Source organism: Seriola aureovittata, chromosome 1 (assembly GCF_021018895.1).
Source record: "Seriola aureovittata isolate HTS-2021-v1 ecotype China chromosome 1, ASM2101889v1, whole genome shotgun sequence".
Taxonomy (NCBI): domain Eukaryota; kingdom Metazoa; phylum Chordata; class Actinopteri; order Carangiformes; family Carangidae; genus Seriola; species Seriola aureovittata.
In genome coordinates, this window is record NC_079364.1 from 12,295,700 (window position 1) to 12,310,935 (window position 15,236).

General features: G+C 38.7%; 1 protein-coding gene across 2 annotated transcripts in view; it reads right to left on the minus strand.

Moving 5' to 3' along the window:
- gpc6a (glypican 6a) overlaps positions 1-15,236 on the minus strand; it is a 214,317-nt gene that overhangs the window by 133,993 nt on the left and 65,088 nt on the right. For both annotated transcript variants that reach the window (XM_056373012.1, XM_056372995.1), the window contains exons 2-3: positions 11,131-11,194; positions 5,931-6,021 (exon numbers count right to left, since the gene is read on the minus strand). In XM_056373012.1, the coding sequence (XP_056228987.1) occupies positions 5,931-6,021; positions 11,131-11,194 (155 nt within the window). The remainder of the gene's footprint in view (positions 1-5,930; positions 6,022-11,130; positions 11,195-15,236) is intronic.

Sequence of the window (15,236 nt, forward strand, 5' to 3'; positions counted from 1 at the left end):
TTACCATGGATGCAAACTCCAGTCTTTGATGCGACAGTCGTGCACTTTGTATGACCTCATTCCACCCTAGCCCCGTGCTATTGAGTTTGGCACAGTTCATAAATGTAGCAATTCATTCATTTAGAAAATAATATAATCATAATAAAAGATAATCCAGCCAGCAATTACATTGATGAAAACTTTTTCCTAAGATTTAAATGTAGTTTCTAGGAGACACTCTGTGTATGCAAGCATAAAGACATGTACATCATAACAACGGCAATGAAGGAGCATGAGAACATGTACCTTTGTAACACACAGGCTTGGGTGAGACTCCCATGTCTTGATTGATGATTATAAAGATTATAGAGGTCTATTTAGCTGTTATATTAACACTGTAAAAGCTCAAGGTTATAGGTTTCATTTAGGTGAAAGAAAATTCAAGGAAAAGGTTTTTGTCACCACAATGTGCACCTTCACATGTACAAAAAGCAATACATGTCAGTTCCCATTATTTCAGGGCTTTCTGGCATGTAAACAACTAGCTTATATTTTGGTAAATTTGCATTTTTAAAAGCATGCCAAATGAGCTATTAGCAGCTCCTATTTGCAATGTACTCATGGATGCACTGACAACGATTACTGAATTATTGTGATACTGAGAAGAAGAAAACTCTTAAAAATATGATTATTCCCAGGCTAGCTCTGCAGTTATTAGATCTTCTTTTCTGTCTGTAAGCAGATTTCTGGAAGTTCATTCACGATGAACATAGGAGATAATGATATCCTCGGAAGGTCTAAGTTACACTGAACCTAAAAATATGTGTTTCATGTCTGTGTGTTTAGATTTGACTTAGTTACTCAGAGGAATATGATTGATTTCTGCCTTTGAAAACCTCAAGTCAACTACTGTAGCTTCAGTTCTGAAGGAGTTGTAGATTCAGATCTCTCATTTATTTATCATCAACAAGACACCAAAACCAGGTATAAAAACAACACAGTTGTTTTTATATGTTTTTTTTAATTATTTTTTTCAAATGATTAGCCCAAATTAGACCACACTGATTTTCTTTCATGCCATCCAACGTGTCTTATCTCTGTTTCTGGACTCTATTCAATTATGTATTCCATTTAGGAAGGTGATGCCAGTCAGGCATGGAAGTCCAAGATAAAATGTGTTTTCCCCATTCACCACTGGTTTCATCTGCACAGCACTGTAATAGCCCTACTCAGCTAATAAGCCCTTGCTAATGAGGCCTAGGGATGATGAGAAGGTGATCCTGGTAATGGATCGATAGCTCACCACGAGGAGTCAGCACAGGGTTCATCGTGACTCACACTCAGTACACCACAGGGAAAATGAAGCTTTCGCTTTCCAGGCCGGCTGCTTCCCAAAACAGTGTTAATTGTCAGAAATTTGACTTCACCTTTTCATGGGATATTAATTATGTTTTATTTTCATTTTGAATCCATAGTGAGAAGGACAGATAGAGAGAGGTAGATAGAGCAACCTAAAGACAGATTAACCAATCGATCAGAATCAATAGATAGAGGATTTATACGCAAGCCACCAAGAAGACAAACAGCTGACTGACGCCAATCACCTTGTACTGTAGATGGATGGATAAATGGATGGATGGATATGGACATCTCACTGGTGGATCCCCATGGATCTCAGTTAAAGGCCAGAGATTAAAGATGGTAAAATCAAGGGAAACACACACACACACACACAACTGTTGTTATTGTCCCTCTTTTAAGAGAATCTGTGGCCAATTCTTACTTAATTGTTGTGTGTAAAACATCCAGGTTGCATTAACATAAAAATCACAACTCACTGTATTTAAGGAAACAAGCAACACTCTTGTATACCAGTGTTTGCTGTAATGGTGTTTATAATTACGTTTTACTTTGCAGTTTTAAATCACTGCGTGCTGTAAACAGTGTGGCATGCAATGTCACAGCTCGTATGTGAGATGCACTGTGAGCAGATGAAGAATAAGGTCACTTTGTGCACATTAGCACAGCAAGCAAGGAGATGAATAATTAATCATATATTTATAATTCATGGATGTTTAAGACAAATATGTGCAATTACTGTAAAGAGGTAAAACTCCTTTCTCAGATGGAAGACCTTGGCTTTTTGACATCTGTACTGAAAACAAAAATATCCAAACAAAGTGAGGAAGACATCAGAATTCACATTAGGCAAAAAACTTTTCTGTGGAACATGATGGAAACATACAGTAACTGTTTCCCTGTGAGAGTAACACCATGCCAACTCAACCAGGGGTTAAAAATATGTAGCGCCACTTATCATATGTTCATGTGTGGGTGAGTGTACATTTTTGTATGTTTCCATCTAAAGAAACCCTTCAGTGTTATAACCATGGAAAATCTTGTGTGGGAAATCTTGTGTGCTGGGACGAAAATGACCATCCATCCATCTGTTTTATTCCACTTATCCAAGAACATGCCGTGGTAGCAGCAGATTGAAAAGTGTAGCCCAGCCATGCCCTCCAGGTTCTCCTAGGTGATATCACCATTCCCAGACCCTGTAATCCCAGATATAATATACCCCTGGTGTGTCCCAGGGCCCACTTCCTGTTCAATATGCCTGGAATATCTCCACGTGGAGGAGACACTGAGACATCCTAATCATATGCCCAAATCATCTTGACAGACTCTTTTGAAATTGATGGAGCAGCAGTTCAGGCTCCTCATCCTTCCTCTACAGCGGAACCAAAAACACCCTGCCGAGAGAATCTTATTTTTTCAGCTATTACCCAAAGTTGAAAAGCCACCCTGACAGAAAAACATAAAAAAAAAAAAAAAAAAAAAAAAAAAAAAAACAGGCTAAAATGCCAATATCTATTTGTAAACCTTTATCACATTTGTTCAATGGCACTAATTTTTCAAATGGTTTGGGGCCACTCAGTTGCTTGAGGGGTTGCTTAGCAGTAGATCCTTCAAAATAAAAGTCTTTCCAATGACATAGTTTGAAGGTAGATGATTCAGGTTCATTGAGTCATAAGGCCTCTGCAAAGAGCAACGATCTTACACTATCTATTACATTGATGCAATAGGTCTAATAAAATGTTGGTAGCAACCTACTGTAAGTCTGACTGCACAGTGTCAGTGTTGTGTTTGTAAGTCAGATGCCCATCAAATTTGCTGGTGAACTGTAGTGCCATGATGTTAGTACTAAAACCTAGTGAAACATCAACTGTCAGCAGACATTGGTTCAGGCTACTCTCATGTTTTGAAATGCTGCAATCAAATAATAAGCCTTGGCCACAGTCCAGGAGTTCTTATAATGTAGCATATCTATGGCCATAGGGTTGGAGGAATTTCTTTTTTTCAGTCTATTCAAAAATTGCATTTACAATGTTGCATCAGCCAGTGAATTGTATATCATTTCATATTCTATTCCAATTTGTTTATGGATGTGGGTCACAGCAGCTTTCATATTGCAAATATTGGGTGCTAAATTTCTGACACTGTCAGAATATTACATTTATATGTCCAATTAAACAGTGAAGATGAATTTCAAATATCTTATAGCAATAGCCGTACCAAAGCAGTGCAGACTGAAGAATGAAAAGCGATGTAAAGAGAATCAAATTTATTCCAAGAAGTCTGCTCTGGCTAATGATTTCAGATGTGAAGACACACAATCGATAAACTGCATGCTGGCTCAAATGCTAAATCACAGTATGCCCAGTCCTTAATCATTTTCACATATCATGCAAAAGGTCATGTCAAAGCAGCATCAATCCATTGTTGACAGGCTTTATTTAGATTAAACAAGCAGACCTGTATCACCTATTATTTCACCAAATGTATTAGTTTTTATATTCGGCCTTGGTTGAAAATACCAGACTCAAACATCACCACAGTCAATCATGTCAGCAGAAGGAGCAGCGGGAATATTAAGTATTCACAAGAAAGTAGCTAATAAGAATGTTAACCAATACAAAGTGTTTTTCCCTGCATAAACCTTGTATTTACATTTGTTTTCAAACCAAATGGGCCAGGTTAACATGGCGTGATGTAAGTGTAAGTTTGTTTCGTGTGACTCTAAATAGAACACTTCGTTTTCTTTGATATCCAATTAAGCCTTGGTAATTTATTCAAATTATTGCAGTGTGAGCCATTTTTATGAATCATACATAATTCAAAATAGTTTCAGGTGGTTGTTTTCCTGGGATGAAAACTGTTTTGAGCTAATTAATGATGTCCTACGGCTTAGTAATTAGGGATCTGAATCTTATTGTAAATAGGGTCTGACGACTTACAGTGAGAGTGGCTAAGGATGAAAAGTAATCATCATAACATCAAAATTAGTTAATATATGAGCTAATGATCTGTTGTCCAACCTTTCAGATATTATGCCGGACTTGTTGATCGCAAGTGGAGTTTTGCATCGCACTGTATTACGTGAATTTTTCTATTATGTGATTTGAGGCTCATCCACGGCAGTCAATGGAGAAACACCAACTCACGTGGCATTCAGCTGACCAATGGTGGAAATATGATCAGTCAGTGACAATTGTAATTATAGGGCTGGCCCCGCTGTTGCAGTCCAGCCAAAAATATATTCTTATATCTTGATGGATACAGTATTTTTAGAGTGCCTTGGTCATATTTTTCCCAAATGCGCACACATACTCTCAGTCCTTAGAAACTGATGGATAAGATCAAATAGGAAAATAAAGAAGATCAGATCAGTTACATGTCCAATTAGTAATCAGCTAATCCATTACTTGTACCTGTCCCTAATATTTATAGTGGAAAACTACAAACTCGAGGCATGGTAATAAGACACTGGCAATTTCCAGGCATGGAGCGTCTAATGAAAGATGTTGTCTAGTAGCATTGTTAGAAATGAAGGTTCCAGTGTTAAGGGGGCTTGATGGGTATTAGAGAGTTAAGGAATCTTGGCCTCTGCTATATAATATATGACCTTGCTCACTTCTTGCTAATATTTGCCAAATTTGCTTGAATAAGTTCCCCAACAATACTGAAGAGGAACTTTTCTTTTTTTTTCATAATCTCATAGATTCTTGTTAGCATACTATGTTAATACAAATGTTTTTTTTTCCAACATGTTCAAATTAGGTTCTATGTGTCTGCTTGGATTCAGTTTAGTCACGTTTTGTGGCTCCTCCCTAACCATTACTTAAAGGCATGAGTCCAAAGTATGTTTCGATCGTTGAGACTGTCCTCCTGCATAAAACAAGCCCATAGATCATCTGTGAAAACAACTTATGAAGACACATACATTTTATTGTTAGGGGAACTGTATTGGCTGTAGTAATTATGACGGGAGCAAAGGAGGAAGTCAGTGATTTATTATAAAGGACGACAAAGTCTACGTTAGTACTGGGGTTGAGGTGAATGCATGGGTCAACAAAACACAGGACTTTCACACAAGACGCCGCTGTTTGTTTCTCATGTCATCAACGTTTCCTCTGTTCATCACTTTAACCATGTGTTTATTATTGTTACCATGATGACGAAGGTCTATATGCCTGCCGCTGGTATGCTCCTATGGGTTGCATCTGAGGGTAGAGACAGATGACCTATATGGCTGTTGAGGATGGATGACTTGTTGATGAATAATCAGGCTTGTTCCAAATCAGCTCTAAAGCATAGATTACACCTCCCACCCCCCACCACCCAGCCCACCCCACCTTCTCTGACAACATGCGATCAGCCAAGTTTTTCAAATGTTACTCGTAAATGTTTTACAAAGGAAAATTGCAGTGCGTAAAGGTCAAAAATATGTATTGATGTGAATAGATTTTGTTGCAGTTTCTCTCTGCTGAATGTCGTCTTTACACTTGATCCCAGTCTTTATAGTGGGATGCCACTATGAGATACGACAGATAAATTCTTTCCTAATGGATAGGTTTGGATTTTTTCAAGTCTGTCTTAATAGCACTCACATGCCAGGTCCACGATGACAGAGCTGTTGGTTGCTGTAGTCATTCCTCCTGTCTGTGCTGTGGGCTCTGAAGCCTTACCTCCGTAGAGAAACTATAAGAAATGGAATAAAAAAAAAAGAGGAAGGGGGTTAAATCCAGAGTCCTTGCACGCGAACATGTATTAAGTAGTTCAGCTGAGGCTTATGAGAGACTTCAGCAGTCTAAGTTAACAAATTGAGGTGTGTTATCTTTATCCTGGCAGACGTGTGTAGGTTTGTCTTTTTTTTTTCCCCCCAGAAACACACCTATGTGCAACTGCCAGAAAGTATCCCTGTGACACGGCTTAGCAAGGAAACACTGTCCAGAGAAATGTAATAGGAGAATTTCCAACAGTGGAGTCGCTCTGAACTATCCTGAACCTATCCTTAAACCACAACTACACCAATGCCTACTACACCATCAAGACGCTTCCAATGCCGTTTGAAGCTATATTTCACCTAATATGTATCCTTGTATTTTTGTCTTCATAGAGATGAGTCTCTATGGCTTAGGCCTACATTATGTGCTGTTGATACAAAGTAGTGACCCCATGTTTGCGGTCAAGTGCAGTCAAGTGCAGTACAGTCAAAGCTATGACAACTACACGGTAAACGTGTGACAAAAGCATGGGTGAGCACTAGTATTGCTATTTTACTACAGGTTCCCTGTGAAGACATCAGCACAGACAATTCACACGCTTCCCCAACACCTAATACGAGCGTTATAGATGCCTGCGACCCTCAGGATAGGTGCTGTTTCAAAGACGACAGCTCATTAAGATGAGTGACAAGAGTTGGTGTAGGAATTTAACCAAGTGAGGTGGAGACGTGCAGGACTAACAAAACATTTCCTGCCTCAAGGCAAAAAAGTAGCATTTTGTAGATTTCAATCTGAGATAGCAGTGACTTTATCTCGATCCAGAGGTTTGGGTTTGTAATTTGAAAAAAAACAAAAAAAAAGGCAACAACCAGGGGGAAAAAACAATGAAACAACAAGATTTTATTCAGTTGTGACAGTTTTTTTTCCTTTTCACAGAACCAGTCAAGTTTAAGATTAGATTTATTGCATGCACACACACACACACACACACACACACACACACAGCACTCAACAGGACCCCTACATAAGCCTGTGACCTTTACCTCTAAAGTACAGCATTAAAATTCACAGGCCATGCAACAGAGAGTGTTGTTGTTTATCTTTGTGACAGAAACACAATATATGTTTCACAATTTAGACAGCTTGTTTCATTACTGATTACTGGTCATAAACACAGTACTCCTGAAAACAAATAGCTGATACTGTATTGCACATGAATAATAAGTGGCTATAATCAATGTTTTTATATCAAAAATTTATCATAGGACTATGTGTAATGTGAAAGCTGCTCACAGTGATAAACCTGCAGAGAATTATCACCCAACTCTGCAGCTCACCTCAGCTCTACGAAGCCTTATATCGTCTTTCAGCGCTTTGTTTTATGGCTGTTAACGTCACTGTTTTGGTTGATTCTCAGCTCCTTTAGCAACCTCATTTCCGGGCGGAACATGCAGCTGTTTTCAGTGAAAAAAGCTCTGAAAAACGAATTACGTAGCAGAAACACAAAGTTCGCAACTAGCAGGTGAACCAAGTGAAGCATTTAGCCACTAAAGAGAAAGATATTTCCCCAGATATTTAGTGGAGATAAAAACAGAGTGAAAACCTAACCTGAATGTTGGACTCATATCCATCTGGTGGCCGGGAAAAACTAATTATAATGTCTGTCTGATGTGTAAATGTTAGCGAACAAGTTTGCCATATTAGCTTTGTAAGCTGACAATACATCAGTATGGTGTTTAAAGCTTGTTTCCACTGCCCCCTAGTGGCCTGGAAAAACCTATTAATGCATGTTTGAATAACTCTAAGGCAATATTAAACTTGTTATGGTCCACTTTGTTACATAAGTCACTGACCATCAGTTGATTGATGACCATATGTTGATTTATGCTAATGCTCATTTGACCTTTCAAATTTAAATCTACAACTATTTGTATTCTGTCCTTCCTAGTGTTGATTTTATATAAAAACTTCTTCAGCTTCAGCAATTTGTGGTGTTAGCCACTGTTTCTTAGCTGCGAATGTACAAACAACTCATAAACATTAATAAAGCATTTTTTTCCTGTTAACCTGTCACACAGATAAATGAATCTGCACTAAAATGGCAGGTTCTTTGGACTCACACTGGATGTAATCTTATGATGTGTAAATGTACATTAATGCCACAGAGCATAACTGCAGTTATTCACCATAAAATGATTTTCTGTCTGTACGTTTATTTATGTGTTTTAATAATGGATAAAGGCAAATGTGTCAGGTTGAGATATGGTCCTAGGTTCCAAATCTTTAAACTGCAGTTTATACACTTTGGGGCTTTAATCTGGATTTTTTTGTGCTCAACCCACTCTGTCCTTGAGTTGCAGGACAGGATGCACGGCCTCCTCCATTGGAATGAATGAGTGAGGCGTGGAAGCATCTAGTCACTCTGTGCAAAGGCGACTGAAGGTGGTGAAATTTCTCTTACAGGAAGCAACATGGTGGGCAAAAGCAGAGTCTGTTAGATTCTATATTTCTTCAAATAAAGCTCTAGTGTGAGGATACAGTTTGGAAAGGTGTGAGGTAACCTCTGGTAACATGTTGCTTGGGGATTCCTGTCCTTTTAATACATCTCCCAACACTGATGCACTTGCTCTGTGCAAGTTTCTTTGTAAGACAGGAAGACTGTGTCAGGTTCAGTTGATGCTTTGGCATTTGCTTTGTCTCCCAGAATGCCTCAACTCCCACTCCACCCTGGTCAATTTTTACACTGAACCTAATCCAGACCTTCATATAACTCAGTATCTGTGCTTAACACCTTACTTGCTTTATAACACCTTTATTTTCTGTCTTTTATGAGTGACACATTTTCACTCGGTACAATGTGCAATATCTTTCAGGTCTACATTTGTGTATACTGATGCGATTTTGTGTATCGTAAGTCCTGCAGGGGTTGTTTGAAATTCCCACTGTAATGTAGTGGGTAATGCATCACCCACACACAAGGTTCATTCCCATCCGGGGGTTGTTTTTAAGAGATCTTGTAAGCCATTGTTTTACTGCTTCATTTCATCATTTGTTTCCTTAACATCATCTGTTCAGGTCAAAATTTTTTACTTTGATTTATGACCATATACCTGCTGTAGATTTGTCTTGTTTAAAATAGAGGACACTGAAACACAGAGCATCACATCACATCCAAAGGTTTCTCTTTTTCCCCCAAGAAGTGATTTGGTGAATTGCAGATCAACAGACATCTAGACATTTACGTAGAAACAAGGCTAAATTTGGGTAAAGTGGAAGTGAAAGTTCTGGATAAATCTGGATTAATGGATTTGATGAATGTAAATCTGTGCTGCTCTGTCTGTAGGCGTTGTCTTCGGTCGTGGCTGGCATATGGTGGGAGTTTAGAGGCAAGGCAACTATCTTACTGAAAGTTCTGACAAGATTTCAGATTGCTTTAACATTATTACACTGGTAAAACAGATTTTTTTTTTACAGCATCATATATCTGTGGATTTCCCTCTAAAAATGTTAAATGTATACACTGCTGAATTTCCTTTTTACCAGACTAAATGAAATACTGATAACAGCTATGGTGAAATGTGGGGCTTTTTTTTTTGTAACTTCACCTTATCTTTTATTCTTCCAGTTAGACTTCATAGTCCTTTCAGTCTTTTAGGCACTGTCACCCCGTCCCTCACCCTTCTAAGAAGAAAAATTCTTGGGGGCATCCTCTCTGTCTGTTTTCATCTTCTCTGTCAGGTTCGTCTCCCGGCCCTCCCTCTGTCTTAGGCTCAATATTCCTTGAAATAAATTACTTCCTTCCTTCCTCTTAATATTGTCTTGGCCTCACCCGAAACTTCAAAACATAAATATGTAAAACATCAAGGCTTTATTGCTGACCTTATACCTCATAATTCTTCCTTCTTATATATGTTTTTTTTTCCTCTGTAAAGAAGGCAACAGGCCCTAAAGCGCTTGTAGCCTCCGGTCAAACCTCGTTTTAGAATATAGTGCTACATCTGCCTTTGCTTCTGAGAGAGAACAGTCACTATTTGCAGGACTACAAGAGGTCGCTCGTCTGTTTAGAAAATGTCAGAAAATGGTGAAAAATACCCATCCAAGTTTCTGTTGCTTGTTTTGTCACTGTATTTCTTTTTTATGTTTATTTAACCAGGAAGGTCTCTTTTAGATTAATTTTCTTTTTCAAGAGTGTCCTGCAGAGTGTCCTGCAGTAACAGTGAGCTACACACAAAGATAACATACTATAGATAACACAAAAATGTGCCACTAATCAGAATCAAAAATCACAAATCAAAAACGTGGTTATATTCAGTGTGCTATTATCAATATTGATTAAGAGTCAATCCTGCACTACATAGGCCAGCTGTTTGAGCCGTTTGTTATCCTTTGTCTAGCGACTACAGACTCATTCAGTTATGATCAGTTTGCAAACTTACAAAATAGATTTCATCTTTAAGTCACTAAAGTTTACATACGTCACTGCACATTTAACTTGGGGGCCCCTGAGAGTCCAACGCACTACACTTAAGAAAACAAATGCAAACAGACAAAGCAAACAGGCTGGGATGGTTTTTTTTTTTTTTTTTTTTTTTTTTTTTTTTTTTTTTTTTTTAAATCATTCAGGCGATTCAGCACATTCAAAGAACCCGGGCTGCTGCAGGTTTTGGACTATGCCTTCACAGTACACGCTCTACAAGGTGAGCCACCTAGGCGCCTCCCTCATCACTTTTTTGTGTCCCCTGGTTACACTTCCATTATGTTGTGAGTATTTGCAGCACATGTGTTGTCAAATTGATGAAGATGTTTTCTGAATTTGTTTGTGTTTCGTCTACTTGCATGTGTTTTCTTAAGTTGCAGTTTTCTGAGCTCTCAGGGCCACTGTGATTTACAACCTTAATGCTACTCAAATAAGAAGAAGTAGAAGACAATGAAATGTCCATGACACAAAAGTCATTAAGCAAACAGGATCAACCCATGAAAAAAACAATTGCAAACCCAAGATTTTGTCATCTTCTCCTCAGTGGGGACAGAACTAACAGGGGATCAGGTTTCAGTCCCTGGCCTGTTCTTTACTTAGTCTCACCTGAAAGGGTTCATTTCTGTATCTCCTTTCCAGTGACAAGGTTGGCCTTTCCTGCTCTGTGAAGCTGAGAATGGAAAAAAAAAATATCATGCATCAGATCAGTTCCAAAAGAAAGAGATTTCACTGACCTTTACAGATGCAACAAGGGAAGCCTTGAACTTCAAATGCATCATTTTGAGCTCTTAAAGATGCTGGGGCAGTTAAAAATGGTTGTCAGCGGGTGGTTCAGTGAAATGCAATGGAAATGTACTGTGTTCTCAACATGTTAACAACTAGTATAACAAATGATTAGTGAACAATTCTTTTTTTTTTAAATTCAGAATATCAGATGGAAGATAAATTTATAAATTCTCTTTCACTGCAGACTAAACATCAAAACGTTAGTCTGTGTGTAAAATAGAAAAATGGCTTTGTAAAACCGTAGACAATAATTGTAAGTTCTTTCCACTACAGTTACAAAACAATTAATCTCCTGAAGCAGCAGAAGCAAATTTGTGGCAAAAGACCTCCAAATAAGGATTAAAAGGACGAGAAAGCCTCCAAAAACAGCTTCACGGCATGCTGAGCAATGCTGTTTGAATACCCCGACCTTTTGCAGCGAAGCACACAAGTAAGGTAATTGAGTTATCCTTGTTTGCAGCAACATAAGAGAGGGCGTGATCGCCCACTTTGGAGGTGTAATAGCACAAGTGTAACAAGGAGCATAATAAATTGCTTGCTCCGAGGGAATTTTAGCTAAAGCATTATTATTATGGGTCAACAGTGAAGTTTGGCTTACAGGGAATCTGCATTGGGTAATGAAAGGCAACTTCTGCTGAAGAAGCTAAGCTTAAAGACAAGATTATGCCATGGCTGTTAATGCTGAGGTTGCTGCTGTAAGCAATTAAAATAACCTAAAAAGGACAGATAAAAGTTTTACAGCATTGCAGGAAAAAAAATATCCATAGAGGTATTATGAGTATGAGAAAATTCCAAAAAGCTGATCTACTTAATATAACTTCATAGATTTAAAAAATACATACTGTATGTATTTCCATTCCTAAGCTGAAAATGCTGCAGAAAAAATAGTGAAATTACATCAAACATACACCGCTGCTGCAAAACATCCCTGTGGTCCAGTGAGAAATGTAAACAGGATGCAAAAGCTGAGGAGGTGGATTAAATGTGTCTGGTTGCTGCCAAGACAATTATCTCACTCACCAGTGAAGATATCACAAAACTAATTTCCCCCAAAAAAAAAAAAAAAAAAAAAAAAGCTAATGGTACAAAATAAGACAAATCTTGGCCCCTGTTGTATTTGTATCACTCAGGGTTGTGTTACAGGACACCTCACAGAGGACGTCAGACTCATACATCTACAGGGCCATTAACAGGAAACATTGTTCACTGGCCAGCTAATCCAATTACTATGGTGCTCAGTGTTTTGTATCTCACCACTTTGGGTGAAGACACGAAAACAAACAGTGCTGAAACTGCAGATGATGATGGTCATATATGCGACACGCTCATGCATAGGTCACGAGTGTGTTATCTGAAGTGTGTCCAAATGAAGAAAAGTTATCATGTTTTACTTTTCAGTTTGCATTCTGCAAATTTATTCCACGGCTGGTACTAATGGGCAACACACAATATGGTGATGCATCTGTTAAAATTTATAATTCTTACTCAGAGCCAAGCTTAAAGGAGCAAAAGTAAATTTTATAATTTTGGTATATCATGGCATTTCATGGCTGGTTCCCACCTAAAATGGCATTCATGATATATTAATTAATTTGTCCACACACACACACACACACACACACACACACACACACACACACACACACACACACACACACACACACACACACACACACACACACACACACACACACACACACACACACACACACAGAGAGAGTGGTGTTTTTGTTAGCTGTTATTTTAATTCTTAGCGAGGAGCATCTTCTTCTCAGAAATAAGCCGTACACCTCTGTGTTGCTCATTTTGCTACAGCTATAAGTCAGAGTGGTTTCATTTTGGGACTACATGGCCTTCCCCTGAGATCCACCAAAAGGAGAAGTAACTCTGGAGAACTTAAGTTATGTTATGTATGTATGAGTAGTCATCCTCTCCTTGCAATTAGCTGCAGAGCGTTTCACTTAAAATAAATCTGTTATCTACACAGTATATTCAGCAGCACAATATAGATAACAGGGAGAAGAAAGTAAAGCAGTGAGAGAGGGACTATTTATTGAAAGACCTGTGCAGCATTTCTTCCGTCTTCTTTAATATCTGAAACCATGGCTGGATATAAATTAGGATAGTTATTTTAGTTTTTCAGGAGGCAGAGGGCAAACCTAATATTTTAAGAACTAATTCTCCTTTAGTCCTAAGAGGCAGCCTGTCAAGGAGACTTGATAAAAATGAACAGCAGTGATCCAAACATTGGCTACTTTTGGATGGATATTCTCGATGGATTCTCGTAACACACTTTCCCTCAATATCAGCCAAATAACAGAACTGTTATTTGGCTGATATTAAGGTGCTCTCATTGGGCAATGGTGTTATGACTGTGGATCAGTTAATACCCCAGCATTTCTGATGAAGCGCCAGTGGGAAACTGGGTAGATATGTATTCATATGTTTAGATATGCATATTCACACCGAGATGTAGGCCATTGGCAATTTATTAGGTACACCTAGCTCAAACCGATGCAGTCTAATGCAACAGTCCCGCAACAAATCCTACCTACATGAGTTATAATGTGCAGCTTCTCTTGAAACTGTATACAGTTTACGGTGCTGTTGGACTGTATTGTAATATACAGAGAGGTTATTTTGCCCAGAGCTTTTACATCATTGAAGGTAGGCTAAATAACACAAACATCTCTCTGTATAACGTAATACAGTTCAACAGTAACACAAACATCCTTCACCGTGGCAGGATTTATTTCAGCGCTGTTGTATTAGACGTCGTTAGCTGTACCTGATAATCTGACAGTTGAGTCTAAGTATGTTGGTGCAAGTACGCACATGTCTCTCCTGTATTTCCTCATGCATTAATGTAAATGCTTACTAGGCTTCACTGTATTAAGAACACATCTGTATTTTTCTTACTATTATTTGTTCATTTTATTTTTGATTCATTAATTAATTCATGTTTTACATCAATATTTTTTCCCTCCTTTATTATAATTATTAACATTTGCACAGTTAAAATGTGGTGAATTGAAGGTTTCAAATCCAGTATGAACGTAATCAATTCATTTAATTTATGACAATAAAATATTGTCAAAGGATAAGAAACAAACATAAGCCCCCCTTTACTGACACACACTAACATCTGGCTTTTGGCTGCAATGGGAAAGGGTACAATCAACATTCACTCCCAGGTCAAATCACTTTGCTGTAGTTGCAGGTAGCTCCAGCTACAATCGGCAGTGATGTAAATACAACACCAGGGTGAACACGCAAATCTTCGCCCCCTTTTCCTCGCTCTGACGTCTATCAGAGCACAGACACTGTAAACAGACCTGTCACCTGCCCAGGAGGGTGCTGTTAAACCAGCAACATCGTGGCCACACGGCGCCCGGGGATGCAAGTGTGAGTGCAGCCCTGAAAAGTTTCAAAAACACACAATCAGCAATAACAGCGTCTCACATGAAGGCTCAGACACTTAGGGGAGCAGCAACCCCCCGGATGAGACGTGACAGATCCATTTTACCAGTCTGCGGGGAGCAAATCGTTGCACTGTGCACAGCTTTACAATAAATTAAGGCTTCAGCCATTTGAAATAGTAACAATATTTTCAGTTCATTACATAACTGTGGCAGTACTAATTAGACTGTAGAGGAGGTCAGTAGAGTAGGCGGTCCTTCAGTGTGGCTCAGGAAGCATTTGCCTTGACACTGCTAAAACAATGTGGCCACATGTGGCTCAGAGCACCTCCGAATGTGGTCTGAGTGATTGGATCTGAAATGTGTCCTCAATGCGTCTCTGGTGCTTTCACACCTGTACTTGGAGCTGTCCACTTGTGATTGGATCACCTGAGACGGATGTTCATACCAGGTCTGAACAGGGCCTTAGAGCTGAGTGCATATTTGACAATAAGTCAGTGTATGTAA